The following is an 18,410-nucleotide window of genomic DNA, read 5'->3' as shown; positions in this document are numbered from 1 at the left end:
ATATAGAAGATGAAAAAAATTGACCACAGACATAGTAGGAAAGTTTTATAACATCTTTTTTAGTGATTGATAAAACAGATAAAAATAAAAAAATAATTGGAGGTAAAGTATGAAATACCCTACCAACTTGCCTTATCTAATTGACATTTATAGAACACCATATTGAACAACCATGGAATGAACATTTTTTTTCAGGTGTACATTCTCTCATTTTGTTTAAGAGATCAAAGTAAAGTACTGTATATTATCACAGTCAAAATATATTAGAAATCAGTAATTATCTAGAAAACTGTACAATAAACATGCTTCTAAATAATCTATGAATCAAAGACAAAAATCACTTGGAAATAAGAACATATTTTGGTTGAGTGACAATAAAAAAGGTGGATATAGTAAAGTACTCTTCAAGGGAAAACATAATTTTAAATATTAACATTAGAAATAAAGACCCTAAGTCATTCACTTATGGTTCCACTTCAGAAAGCTAAGAAAAGAATAAGATAAACCCAAATAAGTGAAAGGAAGAAAATAATAAAGATAAGAGCAGAGACGACTGTTACAATATAAGAAAGATAAACTACAAATTACCAATATTGGGAATGAAGGAGGAGGTTTATCACACAGATCCTACAGACTTTAAAAGCATTATAGAATATGGACAACTTTATGCCAGCAAGTGTAACAATATAGGTGAAATAGAAATTTTGACTAAAAAATAACTGATCAAAAAATAATACAAGAAGAAATAGAAAATCTGAATATCCTTATATATTTCTTTTTTTTTTTTTCAACGTTTATTTATTTTTGGGACAGAGAGAGACAGAGCATGAACGGGGGAGGGGCAGAGAGAGAGGGAGACACAGAATCAGAAACAGGCTCCAGGCTCTGAGCCATCAGCCCAGAGCCTGACGCGGGGTTCGAACTCCCGGACCGCGAGATCGTGACCTGGCTGAAGTCGGACGCTTAACCGACTGCGCCACCCAGGCGCCCCTGTGATCATCTTTTTAAATGTTTCTTGGCCATTGAGTTTGCTCTTTTGTGAATTGGCAATTCAAATTGTTTACATTAGTTTGTATTTTCCTGATTATTAATAAGGTTGAGCAGTTTTTAAATGTTTATTGGTCAATGAATTTGTTTTACTAATTGATAATTCATATCATTTACACAGTTTTTCTGTTAAATTTCTTAGCAATTCCAAGAGCTTCCCTTAGGCACTATGAATACAAACCCTGAATTTGTAATGCAGTTATTTGCCTGTATGGCATCTGTTACCAAAAATGTTCAATCTTTCTTGATGAAATATTATCTATAGGTCTTTTTTTTTTATTTTCCAGGTATCCTGCCTTATAAAAAGAGTATAATGGGCCCCTAAAATACAAACATCCATGTATATCCTAAAATTTCATTTATGATTTTTATTTTTAAAATTAATGACTCAATATAACACCGCCTTTTTTGTGAGTGGTTATTCCATCTGTTTGGTTTTTGTGTTTGTGAAGGATAGTGCTTCTTGAGTCCTTTTTTTGTGTCATGGACCTCTTTGAGAATCCAACAAAAGCTATGAACCTGTTCCCTAGAACAATGTGTATATCCACTAAATTTTGCATATACTCTCAGAAGCTTTTATACTTTGTAGCCAGTGTATAAGATTCTTGATTCCATTTTAAGGAAATAATTTCTTCTTAAATATCATTTTTTTTGTTTATCCATTAGAGTCATATCAGAAGTTTTGACACTGGTATATTAATTAATTTGATTTATTATTGCTTAGATACAAAGCCTGCAAGTAGTTGATGTATTTCATCATTCATTCATTCATTTATTCATTCATTCATTTATTTATTTTTAATGTTTATTTTTGAGAGAGACAGAGACAACGTGCGAGCTGGGGTGGGGTCGAGAGAGGAGACACAGAGTCCGAAGCAGGCTTCAGGCTCCAGCTGCCAGCACAGAGCCCGATGTAGGACTCAACTCATGAACCGTGAAACCATGACCTGAGCTGAAGTCAAACACTCAACCAACAGCCACTCAGGCACCCCACTGTATTTGAAAATATAGTGTGCAACTCTGTATGTAGGGCAGACCCAGGATAAATTCATTGTCATATTAGGCATTATTGTGGGTCTCTGTATCAACTATGGTGAACTAAACTATTATGTCAGTTCCTAGAACTCATTGCCATTCAAGGGCCTTCGACACTATAAATATTTAACACAGTTGAATAATGAGAGTTTTTTTTTCTAGGGATGATTTTCATTAACCCTTGCCTTTATCTTAACTGTTTTACCAAAGTTACCCAATTCTCTTTAATGTGTTTAGTCACTGTTCTCTTTAACCTTAAAAATTATGTTTATTCTAAAATTAAAGGAGCCTGTAGAATCCTCTTTTTAATATAATAGAGTTTCAGTTTTCCCTTAGCCAATAAATTGATATATTTTGTCTTGCTATAAGGCATTTCCAGGAACATAAAACCATCTTTGCCATTTTGGGTTTTAGGTATGTGAAACTAGAGGAAGAAGAGGTTTTATGCTCCTTTTTTATCCTGTTTATTCATTGTTTTTATTGCTAAGTTATGTTCAGTTTTCAGTAAGGAAGTAGAATTTGGCATTACTGTCTAAGAGCACACCATTGAGTTTAGACAAAACTAGATTTGTATTTTTTGTACCACTCATTTTTAATTTTTCTGAGTCCCCTGATTTTTATTTTTATCTTTATGCAAAATTAGACTGGGTAAGGATTATGCTTTATATGCAAAGGCTTTTTTTTTGTTTGCTTGTTTTTAAGTTTTTGACAAAAGTCTTTTCTCTTTTTTGAAATTGAGTTTTAATGATTAGTGATAACCTGCATACCAAATGAGCTAGCCTTTTAAAATATATATTCACTTAGAGCTCTTTGGTGTTCAACATGGAGTAGTAATCACTTGTTGAAATTCCATTCTCTTGCTTGATTTCCATTGAAATTGTATACCCATGGTTTTCTTCTACCTACCTTTATGATTACTCTTCTCTCTCCTAATACCTTGCAAAACAAGTCCTTCTTCGCTAACTGGATAGAGCCTTTCGATGCCCCTACATCATCTCCTGCACTTGGCTATTGCTCTTGGTATTCTTAAGACTGCAGTGGCTTTTTGCATCCACTTAAATCATGTCTCTTCTTTAGAAATGTATCGGCTTGAGGCTTCTCTCAGCCTCTCCAATCCAAGTAAATCTCCTATGTGATTGGTTATAGAGTAAATGAGAAAATAGATGTGAAATTAAGTTTTAAATAGTGAAACATTACATTTTTGATATTCATTAGGTATTCGATACACAAGATATTGATATTCAGTCATCTTCATACATAATGTATATAAAGCTGCCTCACATGGTGCTCATCTTTAAGAAAGTTTTAAAGTTTTATTGGGATATACTTACATCCAATGAACTGCACATGTTTAAATTAATGCTAGGATATTTGACATATGTACACCCATGAAACCATTCTCAGAATCAAGATAATGCATACATCCATCATCCTCAAAAGTTTCTTTATGCCACTTCATAATCCTCCATTTTACTTCTTACCCCATCCCAGGCAACCAGTAATTCTGTCATTATGGATACTTGTCATTTGCTAAGATTTTGTATAAATAGAATCATACAGTTGTATTCTGTGTCTCTGTCTCTCCTTTTTTTTTTTTTTTTTTTTTTTTTAACCTAGCTTCTTTCATTCAGTATAATTATTTTCAGGTTAGGTCATGTTTTTCATGAATCCATAGTTGATTTCTTTTTATTGATAGATATTCTGTTGCATGCATATACTACATATTATTTGTCCCCTTACTGGTGAAGATTTGAGATTTTTTTCCAGTTGTGGATTATTACAGAAAAACTGCTATGAACGTTTGTGTTCTGTCTTTGTGTGGATATAGACTTTCATTTTTCTTGGGGAAACAAGAGTGCAATGGCTGGATCCTATGGTAGATGTATGTCTTTTTCAGAAACCACCAAACTATTCTACATTTTGCATTCTGATCAGCAGTAAATGAGAGTTTCATCTTTGCCAATATTGTTATGGTTAGGCTTTTTGATTTTAGACATTTTAATAGGGGGGTAGTGATAGCTTTCATTGGCAGTTTTCAGTACAGCTTGAAGGATAAGAATTGAATATTTATCTTCATATTTTTTTATTTTTTTAAAACCTTTGAATTTGGCAAGTCTGAATTCTGTGATAGTAACTTTCTCCTTTGAAAATAAAAATATGTTTATAGTTTATGTCTGTGTTTGCTTGGCACATTAATTATGCACATACTTAGTGCCATTCATACATAATTATTGAAGGATAACAGTTAAAGGAAATAAGAAATAGTGACAATAAAAGCATCAGTTCTCTTAAATAAATTAACTTTATGCCCTTAGAAGTATCTAGAAGTTGTTTTCTTTGGTGTATGCTCTCCTTATTTGTCAGTTTTAATTGTTTAAGAAGAAGTAAATCTTTTTTCAAAATACGGTTTGCAATAAAATTGTTTCTTTTTAGGGAGAACTCATTTTTGATTATGAAAGACAAAAGAATTTGAACTAAAATTTTTCTAAGAGGTGTTTCGTAAGATCTCTAGCCATTAGATGTTTTTTTTAAAGCAAAAAGAGCTATAACCTGAGATTTGAGACTTCATCACACAAAAAGCAGGAGAAAACTGTAACCTAAGTACTGTTTTATATCAAATAAGGGTTGACAACAGTGTTTTTATGCATCTGTTCTGCCCACATAAGAAGCCAGCTTTATCATCTGGATGTGTCCTGGGGCTGAAACTTCTTATAAATATGAGAATTTCACCCTTTTTTTTTTTTAATGGCAAGCAGAATATGGTATCCAGCTGTGGATTTGCTTATATATTTTGTTTGCATTTTTTTCCTTGGGCTTGTTTTATACAGTGTATGGCAATATGTTGTCATACAAATTCCGTGATTAATGCTTATTTATGAAATCTTGTGTAAATATCTTAGAACTTAGTCAAACAATGTGCAAGTTAAACAATTTTTTTCCTCTGAATATTGGAATGACAAATCTAAGGGGAATGGTAGGTTGAATAGTTTATGTTCTTTATCTATAGCAAAGTCTTATATGTAACATTTTCCTTTTACCATTCTATGTTATGTCATTCTTTTCCACTTTATTTTACTGGGTGAGAAATCCTGTTTCAGATTTATTCCTCAGAAAAGTAGGGAGAATTTAAATGTGGAAAACATTTAGAAATAAGAATGGTAATTATTTCATGTGTAATTAAATAATCATATTTACTAGTATACATTTGACATCTAATTCTGATACCTCTGTTTAAGAGGCATTTCTTTGTGTTCTATTAGTTGTGTATTAAAAGCAATCCACTCTTTCATAATAAGCTGTTTAATTAACATTATTGCTGTATTAACACTGTTTTTCCAAAAAAAGTAAATTGCTCATAAAATATCAAAGTTTGAATATGTGGCAAACATCAAGTATGGGTAAATTCATTATATCTGCTTCAAATTCAAATCACGATAAAATACTTAAAATTGTAAACTTGCTGTATGAATTGTTCTTTGTATATCTCATCTGATTCATAGTATCATAAAATATTCATGATCATTTGTATTATTATAATATATATATTAGATAATTATCATAGATTACAGATCATGATATAATATCATGATTGGTGATATACTGATAGATTTTTATTTCATATATTCTTATTTCCCTGGACTTGTTTTAATTTTTTCACATGTAGTAATTTAGTCAATTGTGACTGGAAGTTGAAAGACTCGTTTTCCCTTTTTCTTCTGCTCAGGTGCAGCTTTTCTATGAACTGACTGAGATCATGAATAAGGTCTGGAATAAGATTCAGAGGAGAGGTAATCTCAGTCCTTCATCAGCCTATGCAGAAACCGTGGCGGGGCCTGTCCCTGGTTCTCCAGTGAGAAGCAGTGTAGGCACTGCTCCTCCAGATACCAGCACATGCAGCCCATCTGCTGATGTTGGAACTACTACTGAGGTAAGTGTTTCTGAAAGGTTCTGCTGCCAGTGAAGGGTGATATATACCACAGAGTTCTATATCAGGGCTGAGAATGAAGATGACCTCATTTCTGTGGAAGCTGGCAGGTTCAGAAGGCTCATGGGGAGCTGTGGTAGCAGTGGCTATTTATTAATGTTCCTTTTAGGTCCAAGTATTTTAATTGCTTTCAGTAGGTAGTGGGGTAGTTCGGGACATTCGGGTTCTATGAAATGGAAAAAACTGAGACACAGTAAAGGTATGTTTCCTCAGGAGTATGGAAACTTAAAAGCTGAGTGAAAAAGTGGCTTATGCTTACCTTTCCCCTACCCTCTCTGCCCCTGCCCTTTTTGTGAATCAGGGTATTATTGTTATCTTTACGTTAGTGGTTTTTAATCCTGTCAAACCCAAAATCCTCACCTTCTCTCTTCCAGTCATAAAAGTCTTTCTTTTCATTTTTAACACCCTAACCTCACCCAACATGCCAGTGCCTGTTTTATAACAAACATTTTATAATGCCCCTTTACTATCCTGAATGAAAAAAAAAAAAAAACAATGTAATGCACATATACATAATATTTCAAAAATATCTAATAGCTCAAAATGTAAAGGATTAAAGGAATATAATTCAAAGTATAATAATATATATTTCAATATATGTGTAAGTGCTCAGGCATGACTATGTTAGAAGAAGACATGATGAAGTACACAGTACATACAATTACTGTGAATTTGACTGATAACAAATAGACTTGTTCCCATCTGTATCCAGTACCACGAGTGGTACTGTTGTGGCATCATTTATTGGTGGCATCATTTTCTGAAGTAGCAGCAAACTTGGTAGAGTTTTGAATAAAGCAAAATTTATGCTTCCTTTCTTTTCATTTACATTTTATTTACATTTCTGGAACTCTTAGTGTATAATTATAATAAAATTGTGCAGAAATGCCAAAAAAATAATGTTTAGATCTAAAGCTGAATTCAGTTTTATTTCCAAATATATTTCCAAGATTTTCACCTGTGTAAATTTCTATGAGATCATTTTGCTTTTCAGGACTGCCTTATTCATGATAGAAGCTCTTAATTCCCCCTAATCCTAACTCTTAAATGCCGGTAGTGACACCCAATCATTGAGTCAACCAGAAATATCCTAATACATTTCCCAAACACAGGGGTGAACTTGGCACCACTGAGAACTACTATAATAGATACAGGTAGAAGTTATGTTATTGTTTTTGCATGAAGACATGTTCTATGGAAACATAGCTTTGGCAAAGTACAGAATGGGAAGAAGCATCAGGTAAAGGGTATGTTATTATTTTTTTTAAACACTAAAGGCAATCAAACTCAGTTAAATGGACCTTTTTTTTTTTAATTTGCTTTGAGGCTTTAACACATTAGAGTAGATCTGTTTGACAACTGCACAAGCAACTTCTCTATCCCCGTTCATTCTACATTCTGAGAAACCAGTGACCCAAGTGATGGGTTTTACTCCACACTCCAAATGAGGAATAAGTCCAGTCTAGAAATGTGCAGTTATGAGGTCGATGGGGCATATCCCTTCTAGGGTAAAAACTTGATTTCATGGAGTTCCTACAGTTAGAATACAAAAGCTCCTGCAGTTTAAAAACAACAACCACTCTATTGAATGTAATAGTTTTCAAACTTATTTAACCAAAGACTCTTTTCCATAAATTATCATTGCACAGAATACACTTTGTGAAATACTTTAGAAGAGTAATCAAAGCTTGGGGTGACAAGTTGCTAACAAGGATAGTATAAGTGAAATTAATAAGTGAAGTTAAGTCATAGAGACATTCCACTGGCAGAAAGGAGAGTGTTCCATTAAACAATTGTCTGCTAAGTACTTTATTTACTGGGATGTCCAGATAAACATGACTACCTATTTTGGGAAGTGGGCTTTTATAAAGAGACATTTAAAAAAACATTGAAAGACTGGAAAAGACAAGGCTTTCATGGAGTGGTCGCACCTGTTGGTCATAGATCTAGGGACTGCCATTCATACAAAGTACAGTATAAATGGTGCTCTCTATTGTGCACTGTCCAACCTACACAAAAGGACGTGGTAGCCCTAATATGAGATGTCATAGAGATTAACATGCCCTGTAATTATAGAAGTATGATTAACAAATTTATTCTCTGGTATCTTTGGGTGTTTTGCAGAGGAAGTAATGCTTGAGAAGAATCTTGAAAATAAATATAACATTAGTAGCAGTTTTGTTTTATTAGGTGTGTTATAATAGAAAAACCCAGAAGAATGATGTCCTCATGAGCCAAAATGGGGAAATTAATAAAGGGAGAGATTAACAAAGGGAGAGATTTTCTCAGTCACATAAAAAGAAATTCATTCTAGGGTGTCTGGGTGGCTCAGTCAGTTAAGTTCAAGCTCTGGATCTCAGCTCAGGTCTTGATTGCAGGGTTGTGAGTTTAAGCTCCACACTGGGCATGGAGCCTACTTAACAAAAAAAAATTAAAAAAATAAATTCTGATTTCTATAACAAGATCCTTACATTCCTGCAATTCATTTAAATTTAAAATATTGAGGATTCTTTCTGATTGAGTTGTAAACATAAGCAATGAAAATGTTCATTAGTGAGCTTATTAGTTTTGCGTTAGCCATGGATTTAATCTGACCTATGTGAAAAAGATCTGAAAATGAAAGAATCATAATGCAAAAGACGTATTCATTGGAGGAAGACCATGTAAAGCAGCTTGCAAAAGGTAATACAGACTTACGAAGGAAAAAGTGGCAAATATTTTCAGAATGTACCATCTTCTCTTGTTTACATACTGTGGTCGAGAAAAGAGGTGAGTAGTCCAATATGGATTTGAAACCTACAGTTATTTGGGATACTTGTTCCCTGAGAAATATCTTAAAATAATTTAGCTCCTTTATTTGCCATAAATGGCAGGAAGATTTTTGTGAATACTGTTAGGATAATCAGTGTTAGGGCTTTGATCTAACTTTGCAAATTAGAAGGAGGTGTCTATGTATTGAATATTTAATGTTTAATTTCTCCTCTCAAGAAAATAGTTATGTGGGGATCAAGGTTAACTATGTATCCATATGAGTTTGAATTTACCCCTTTGAGAATTAGCCAGTAAATGATGACATCTGAAAATACAATCATTGTTTTCTCCTGTGTGTATGAATGCTCCATCTATGACTCAGTCTGTGGTTTAATTCATCCAGAATTCAAACTTTGTGCCCAAGTTTTCACTTCTCATTTCTCTTTGTTTATTGTGCTGCTAGAACTGTGTATAAATGATCTTTGTAATTTTCATTCCTTTACTTTTGAGTTCTAGCATATTAGATATGTTACTGTGATCATTTGGATTCCATTTTTAACTTATTTTTATTAATTTTGAAGAATTTGGCTGTATATTTGAATGTGTTACTTAGTGGGAAATACTGGATGTGAAATAACTCCCCACTACCATCCACCCCCTCTTATCTTTATTATTAGTGCATAACCCTAATTTAAGCAACCCGTACAATGTTTGGTGTGCAGATTGGGTTTTAAACACATTGTTCTTGAATATGTGGATGTTAAATGATTTGGGAATATCAACTCATTATGACTGAAATAAATCTGATTTATTATACTCTACAGCATGTATATATTAAGTCCCTGCAAATATATTATGATATGAACTCATAAAACTATATGAGTTTATTTTTTAAAAAGTTTTGGTCTTTTGTTTTAAACATAATTATTTTATATTTTTTATCAGATTTGTCCAGATTTTTTGAGAGTCTAATCCTGTTGTTAACTCTTGCACTTAGTAGATTGCTTCCTTATGTGTTATGTAACCTTATATTAAGAGTTTTTCATTAGCCTATGAGACTTTTACATAGTGGTTGAGGCCCTATTCCCACAGAGGTTTTGTGTGTTTATATCTTTGATGGACTACAGGGGTTGTTTCTAGCCTGAAACCCCTTTACTTTTAATTTCATATCTAGAAGTTTTTTGAAAACATTTGGCAGTATAAAATCAAGCCCTCAAACCTATATATACCTCAGAATTGTGTTTAAAAGTTTCTAGGATACCTTGTCTATCTATGCTAAGATACATAAGTCTTTCCTTTTTGGGGTTTATTCTGTTGTGTTTTCACATTTTTTTAATTGGATACTTAATAATATTCATCTTTAAAAAATTAAACATTTAAAACAGAGTCTTTTTATCCTAAGAGGAATTTATAACATGGCATGGATATGTGCATACACATAATATGTAGGTGGACTGCAAAATTTAGCTCATAATGGATTCTGCTTCCTAGACACAATTCTGTACCACATAGAAGGAGGAGCAAAACTTTTGTTATATAAGTAAAAATATAAAATGCTGAGTGTATGTGAGAATACTGATTTACAACTCAACCAAAAGTAAAAATTAACAGATTAACCTCTAATGTTGTAAGTTTTGCTTCATGGCAAAATTTGACTTACATTCTTATCCTTCATTGATTCAGTGATTAAAATTGCTTCTAGTTTAAAAAATATGTGGGGTGTGTGTGTGTGTGTGTGTGTGTGTGTGTGTGTGTGTTTAACATCCATCACCATACATAGTTACAAGTTATTTTTTCTTGTGATGAGAACATTTAAAACCTACTCTCTTACCAACTTTCAAACACACAATACAGCATTATTACCTATATAGTCATCATGCTGTGCATTACATCCCCAGGACTTATTTATTTTATACCTAGAAGTTTTTGTCTTTTAACCCTGGGCACCTATTTTGACCCATATTCACTTTAAATTTAACTGAAAATAAGTGCATTATAAATAATTACTGGAGATTGAGGGATGAACCACCTCATGCCAGATTTTTTAAGTTTTTATTTAAATTACAGTTAGTTACCATACAGTGTTATATTAGTTTCAGGTGTACAATGTAGTGATTCAACACTTCGATACAACACCCAGTGCTCATCACAGCAAGTTCACTCCTAATCCCCTTCACCTATTTCACCCATCCTCCCACCCACCTTCCCTCTGGTAACCATCAGTTTGTTCTCTATAGGTAAGAGTCTGTTTCTTGGTTTGCCTTTCTATTTTTCCCCCTTTGTTTGATTTGTTTCCTCACTTCCACATATGAGTGAAATCAAATGGTATTTGTCTTTCTCTGACTGACTTTGCTTAGTATTATACTGTCTAGTTACATCCATGTTCTTGTAAATGGCGAGATTTAATTCTTTTTATGGCTGAGTAATTTTCCATTGTGTGTGTGTATACACATATACATATATATGTATAATATATACACACCACATCTTTTTATCTATTCATCTACCAATGGACACTTCGGCTCTTTCCATATCTTGGCAATTGTAGATCATGCTGCCATAAACATCAGTGTGCATGTATCCCTTTGAATTAGCATTTTTGTATCCTTTGGGTAAATAGTAGTTACCCAATTGCTGGATCATAGGGTTGTTCTATTTTCAAACTTTTGAGGAACCTCCATACTGTTTTCCAGAATGGCTGCACCAGTTTGCATTTCCACCCACAGTGCAGAAGGGTTCCCCTTTCTCCATATTCTTGCCAGCACACCTGTTGTTTCTTGTGTTGTTGATTTCAGCAATTCTGACAGTTTTGAGGTGATATCTCCTTATAGTTTTGATTTGTGTTTCTCTGATGATGAGTGATGTTGAGCTTCTTTTCATGTGTCTGTTAGCCATCTGGATGTCTTCTTTGTAAAAATGTCTATTCATGTTGTCTTCTGCCCATTTTGTAATTGGATTATTCATTTTTTTTTGGTGTTGAGTTTTATAAGTTCTTCATATACTTTGGATGTGAACCCTTTATCAGGTATGTCATTTGCAAATATCTTGTCCCATTCTATAAGTTGCCTTTTAGTTTTGTTGATTGTTTCCTTTGCTCTACAGAAGCTTTTTATTTTGATCAAGTCCCAATAGTTTATTTTTGGTTGTTTCCCTTGCCTCAGGGGACATATCTAATAAGGAGTTGCTCTGAGGTCACCTTATATTTGTTGTGCTTATTTATATCGATTATGTATCTAGGGAATGCTTTGAAATCACAGTTTTGAATTTTTCATTTATAATTAATATTTGCATTCAAAGAAGTTCATAAATTTTTAAAAATTGCTACTATATAAAGTACTGTTTTTCTCATTTGCATCAAATACATTCATTATTTTGACTATGAAGAGTTCACTACAAATGAATCTGGTTTTAAAAAGTACACTCTTAATTATTTGTATTAAGTAGGAGTATTTGTTTATATGATCCTTGGGTGATTTATACTTTATGAGTAATTTTTTTAATGTTGACATGTTGGTAGGAAGTACCATACTTTTCAGTGAATATAGCTCTAGCTTCCTGAATATCAATCTGGATGGTGGTAGAAGGGGAAATAGGCGTAAGAGGCGTAAGTACGAAGCTTAAAAACAGTTCATCATTTTCCCCACCCTTGCACTGAAATAGAGAGAGCAAAGGTAGTGGAAACCACAGCAGGCCACTTGTCACTGTTGACTTAAGTACAAACCGTGGTGGAAGTGTTTAGCCCTTTGGGAAGTTTTGTGATTGAACAAGAATGCTGGAGTTATTTTGATAAGGGAGTGGAGCAGTGTGGCCAAAACTATGATCATCCCTGAGCTCTAAAGCAGGCCAAGGATGAAGGGCTGCAGTGTTTGCTCTTCCAGATGAACAAAGATAAATTCAGCTAGGAAAATAAACTCAGTCTTTTGGTCAATTTGCAACAGAATGGTGAAAGAATTGAACTGTGTATTTTAGAACTTGGCATAAAGAGGTGTGGGAAAATAGTTCAGCATCTTCAATTCTGGCTCTATTTTTGCTATAGATTTGGAAATGGAGCAGAAAATTAATGCACAAACATATTTAACAATACCACACCAAATGTTGTAAATCCAAAATGAAAACTGAAACTGCATGAGGAGGGAGAGCCACTTTTTCAGAAGTGCTTAGTTATTAAATTTGAAGCCACCATGTTCTTAGCATTCCTACTGAATATACCTAACAATATTTAAAAATCTAGGTCCCATTGATTTGAGGTGCTGCTTTCTCCACAGTTTCCATTCTTGGGAGTATGATGTTCTTCTAACTTTTGAAGGAAAATTTAATTATGAATGCTTCTGCTATAAGAATTTACCCATAAAGAAAGGCGTGTTGACTATATTATATTATCTTTTATTGAATTTGACTTTGTAAAATGCATCCTTTTCTGGGATTAGTTTGTGCTTTTCATTAGATGTTGTGTTACTTTAGACAGCAACCAAAACCCTGAATTTTTGTATCGCTTCTCAAATTGTAAGAATTTCAGCTGTAGCAGAATTAGGACTACTTATTTTGGAGAAGCATTTATATGAAAACATCACGAACAGGAAGTTGTTTGCCTTGTTTGGTGTAAATGTAACAAGGAATGGCTTCACTATCTTCAGATTTAAGTCTATAATTTTCTGTCACAGTAAATCACAGGACACTATTGCTTTGCTGTGTTTGGTGTCTAAGTATTCCAACAATAAGTACTTGTCTGTTCTTTTGTGAAAATCTTCCCCATTAAGTCTCCTTTGGGGTGTTCAAGGAAATTAAATTTTCTTCTGATTGAAAGAGATTGTAAAACTTATCACGAGGTCAAGGTAAAAACTTCATGTAGGCGCTGAATATACCTGAGTAGAATACATGTCTGTGCTAATGAGAGCAGAAATTTTTGGATTTACATGAGGTTTTACTCATCGTCCCTGTTGTTGCTGTCAGACTAATGGCTTGACTAAGAGATGAGTGGCTTCTGTCCTGAGAAACTATCCATAGAAAGCAATATACTGACCATGTTGTGTTGTCTTCTATTAAATTTTAAGGGATGTTTTGTTCTGGCTGTTGACTACTGGTCATGACTCCTTGGCATAGGAAGTGAACATTTTGTTTGAGACATTCAAAGCAACAAAGAACTATTAGAAGTTGAGGATATATGGCAAAGGAAAAGGTGCTAAAGTTAGAAAGATGACAAAATGAGAAAGGCAAGAAGGTATAGATAGAATACCAAAGTTTGTAAGACTGTGAGCATACAATTTGTAAGTAGTCGTTCCATTTGTTGGCGATAATTATACCTACTAATTATGAATTGTTTATTATATGTAATCACTTTATGTTCGTGTTCTTTTTTCTTCTTAACAACAATTCTAAAAGATAAATATCAAAATAACCATTTTGCAGAGGAGGAAACAAACATGAATAGGGTCTGAAGAAGTCCTTAACCTAGTGTATCATGCTGCTTTACCAGACTATGTTTAAGTACATATAACTAAAGTTTAAAAATATATACATGTCTTTTAAATAAGCATACTATAGTGTATTTGATCAATTCTCAGAGAATGGGTTTGGGCTCCTGAGTATTTTTGAAAGTTTTAAATGGACTGCAAAGGTGGGATTTTAAGAGCCCAAATACTTGGTAGCTAATCCTTAAAATAACACAATATGTGAGAGTGATCACTATCCCTGACACCATCTCTTCCTGTCTTGAGGCTGAAGTTATCCAACTCCAAACCAGGATTTATAATTTTCTCCAGACCATGTAACAGCTGCTGAAAACATTTAACGAAAACAAGGACTACCAAACAAACCTTTTACAGAAAGTTTGTTAGTTCCAAATGTGGGAACTTACATATTCGTAATTCATTATATATTTGTTGAATTAAATAAGCTCATGGTCTTTACCTCGAGCCATTTAGCCATATAAGTCATTGTAAAAATCTGTTGTCGGGGTGCCTAGCTGGCTGGCTGGCTCAGTTGGTAGAACATGCTACTCTTAATCTTGGGGTTGTGCATTTGAGCCCCATGTTGAGTGTAGAAATTACTTCAAAAAATTAAAAAAGAACTATTATCAAATCCAACTTTTTAATGTCTTCTTATAATATGTAAGACATAATAAATGTTCTATTTCTTACTCCATGCTTATTATGGTAATCACTTTGCTATGGATATTGCAGATTCATACATAAGTGCTGTATAGCAGGGGTAGACAAACTGTATAAATGGCTAGATAGTAAATATTTCAGGTTTTGTGGCCCATAGTATCTCTATAGGAACTACTTAGCTGCTAAAAAGTAGCCATAGGCAATAGGTAAATGAATGAATATGGCCATAATCTGGTAAAACTTTATTTCCAGAAGTCGAGCCTTCAAAATTTATTTTATCATTTTTTATAGTTATTTTTCTTTGTTACACACTTGTTTTTTCTCATCCAGGGAGATTCTGTACAAGCAGGTGATGACTCACCATTTTCAGATTCTGTTACCTTGGAACAAACTACGAGTAACATTGGTGGATCCAGTGGCCGTGTTAGTCTGTGGATGCAGTGGGTGCTCCCCAAAATTACTATAAAGCTCTTTGCTCCAGATCCTGAAAATAAAGGCACAGGTACAGGGTTACTTTTCTCCTCTGCTAAAAAGGTAAAATATTAAACACTATTTTTCAAAGAAATAGTAGAACCTAGTTTTATTTATCACTGTCATTTAAAGTAAACAAACACCATTAGGTCTAATTTAGTTTCTTTCTATTAGCAATACCTAAATTTTGTCTTTTTATATTAAAATTCATTCCAAAAGCCATGAAGTAATTTTTTCATTGGTTTCATTGATGTGTTATATCATTTTCACTAAAAGTATGCAAAGATTGTTAGATACAGTACCTCAAGCATCAATGGATTTCTTCTGTCTTGAAATAGGTGCTTTATCTTAATCGTGAGGCCTGTATTGATGTTACTTTTCCTTATTATTGTAGAATCCTGTATGGTTAATGAACAGAAAGTCTCATTTCCTCTCTAGGAGTTAAGGATGTATATATGAACATTAAATGTAAAACACAAGGTTTTAATATTGATTGTGAGGCCAATGCTGATTATGTTTGCTTCTTATTGCAGAGCTTTGTATGGTCAGTGAACTAGAAGATCTCAGTGCTTCCATAGATGTTCAGGATGTATATACCAAAGTGAAATGTAAAATAGAAAGTTTCAATATTGATCACTATAGAAGCAGGTAAATAATAATAAATATGGGAAAAGCTATGCTTTCTTTGAACACAGTCTTATATAAGAATTTTTATATTTTAATTTTGTTATTTTTTGAAGTGCTGTACTTATTCCCAAAGAGAGTTCTTAACAGATAAATTGATTAATTTTACTTGGTATTCATTCATATATGGAATATAACAAAGTTTTGTTTCATGCGATGGCAAATCTATTCATAAATACCCATATTGCCATATTAAATGAAATGAGCTGCTTTTACTACCAGTTTGATAGTCTGTTTGATAGAAAATAACAAACTCAAACAGTTTGTTATTTTGTATATTTGCAAAGATACTGGAGACATAGTGGATGGTTTTGTTTTTGCTGTATACTTGCTGTCCACTCTCCATATGAGTTAAATCACAGATTAAAATGGAGCGACATCTCGTGGCCCTTTGTGCTTTGGAGACTTTTCTTAACCTCTCATTTGACTAATATACATGTGGTAGATATTCCTAGAACCAGATTTTTCTTGCCCTAATAACTTTCTATCAAAAGTATTATTGTGGGCAAATATAATTTATTTATAATAAATAATAGTAAAAAAATAAAGTTTTAAACAACTGTATTTTGGGTTTTTTTAATGTTTATTGTTGAGAGAAAAAGAGACAGAGTGTGAGTGGTGGAGGGGCAGAAAGAGAGAGGGAGGCACAGAATCTGAAGCAGGCTGCAGGCTCTGAGCTGTCAGCACAGAGTGCCACACGGGGCTTGAACTCGTGAATCGCGAGATCATGACCTGAGCTGAAGTTGGATGCTTAACCGACTGCAACACCCAGGCGCCCCCAAAAAGTAAAGTTTTACATATCCTCACAAAGATACATAGCAATGTTGTCATTAATTTTTCCCAAATACAAAATAACTAGCACTTTTTGGAGTTTTGGGGGGTTTTTTTGCTATTCTGGAATACTATTCTGGAATTTGTATTTTTTTTTTCAACGTTTTTTTTTTTTTTTAATTTATTTTTGGGACAGAGAGAGACAGAGCATGAACGGGGGAGGGGCAGAGAGAGAGGGAGACACAGAATGGGAAACAGGCTCCAGGCTCTGAGCCATCAGCCCAGAGCCGGACGCGGGGCTCGAACTCACGGACCGCGAGATCGTGACCTGGCTGAAGTCGGACGCTTAACCGACTGTGCCACCCAGGTGCCCCCAGAATTTGTATTTTTAATTGAATTATAATAAAACACATTTTTTTAAATTATTTTTTTTAAACAGCATCATATTTTTAGTTTCATATTAATTTAGTATAGAAACAGCCTTAAAGTCTGTTTTTTGGATTCATAATTTTCATTCAGCAGTTATTTATTGAGTGCCTGCAAAAGCACATCTGTTTCTGTACTTTTACTGGTGCATCATATACCCTAAAAACAGAATCTTTTTTCTTTAACGGGTTTCTAATTCTGCATTAAAAACATTTGAATTTTTATTACTTATCATATTGCGTGTCACACATATCCTATTGCTTATGTCAATGACTATCAAATCTATCTAGCCAAAAAATTGTGTCATAATTAAGAAGTTCAAAATATTTTGCTGGGTATATATTAAAACCTGTTGTAATAGTAGAATGTTATGAAGCATATATTTTCTTTTACACTAACCATGAATCATTAATTGATCTTTGATAATGTAATGTTTAGCTCTTTAGATCCTCCTGAATAGTATATCTCTATATGATAGATATAGATACATGTGATACATGATTATTTCAAGTGATACACGATTATTATGTTATAGCTGTAATAATTTTCTGATGATGTGAACATTATAATCTGTGTTCTAGATCATCAATGACTTTACTGTTAAATTATGTAAGTTTTAAATATTTACCCATTGATTTATTCAAAATATTTGTTGTGTATTATGTGCACTATGCTAAGCACTGAGGATGTAGTATTGTAAGAAAAATAAACATAAATCATGCTGTTAGGGGCCTTGTGGTCTCAGAGATAAGGTAGAAATAAATAACCAATCAATAAGTATACAGTTTTACCAATAAGACAAATGCTTCTATTATGCAAAACTACCCAGGGTGTGGTGCTAAAATAAATTGTTCTTGATTGCATTGTCAGTTCCATGTTTCAGTTCAGTGTAGTGTTGTTTACATGGTAACTATTTGAAATAGTTATATATGCTCAGTTTTTAACTCAGAAAAATTGAAAAGAACAGATAAGGTGAACTTATGTTTTCCAGGCCAGGGGAAGGTTGGCAGTCAGGACATTTTGAAGGAGTATTTCTACAGTGCAAAGAAAAACCTGTGGTGAGACTCATTTAGTAATTATGATTTTTTGAAAATATATTATAAACTGTTTATCTTTGTTCATTCATGCAATAG

The 18,410-nt window shown here is 33.3% G+C and overlaps 1 protein-coding gene across 2 annotated transcripts in view; it reads left to right on the top strand.

Annotated features, from left to right (window-relative positions):
- Positions 1-18,410, top strand: part of VPS13B (vacuolar protein sorting 13 homolog B) — an 820,834-nt gene that overhangs the window by 459,320 nt on the left and 343,104 nt on the right. For both annotated transcript variants that reach the window (XM_030304021.2, XM_032591891.1), the window contains 4 exons: positions 5,807-6,010; positions 15,256-15,427; positions 15,930-16,044; positions 18,269-18,335. In XM_030304021.2, the coding sequence (XP_030159881.1) occupies positions 5,807-6,010; positions 15,256-15,427; positions 15,930-16,044; positions 18,269-18,335 (558 nt within the window). The remainder of the gene's footprint in view (positions 1-5,806; positions 6,011-15,255; positions 15,428-15,929; positions 16,045-18,268; positions 18,336-18,410) is intronic.

This window comes from Lynx canadensis, chromosome F2 (genome assembly GCF_007474595.2).
Source record: "Lynx canadensis isolate LIC74 chromosome F2, mLynCan4.pri.v2, whole genome shotgun sequence".
In the NCBI taxonomy this organism is placed as follows: Eukaryota; Metazoa; Chordata; class Mammalia; order Carnivora; family Felidae; genus Lynx; species Lynx canadensis.
This window is presented reverse-complemented; position numbering and strand designations above follow the sequence as displayed.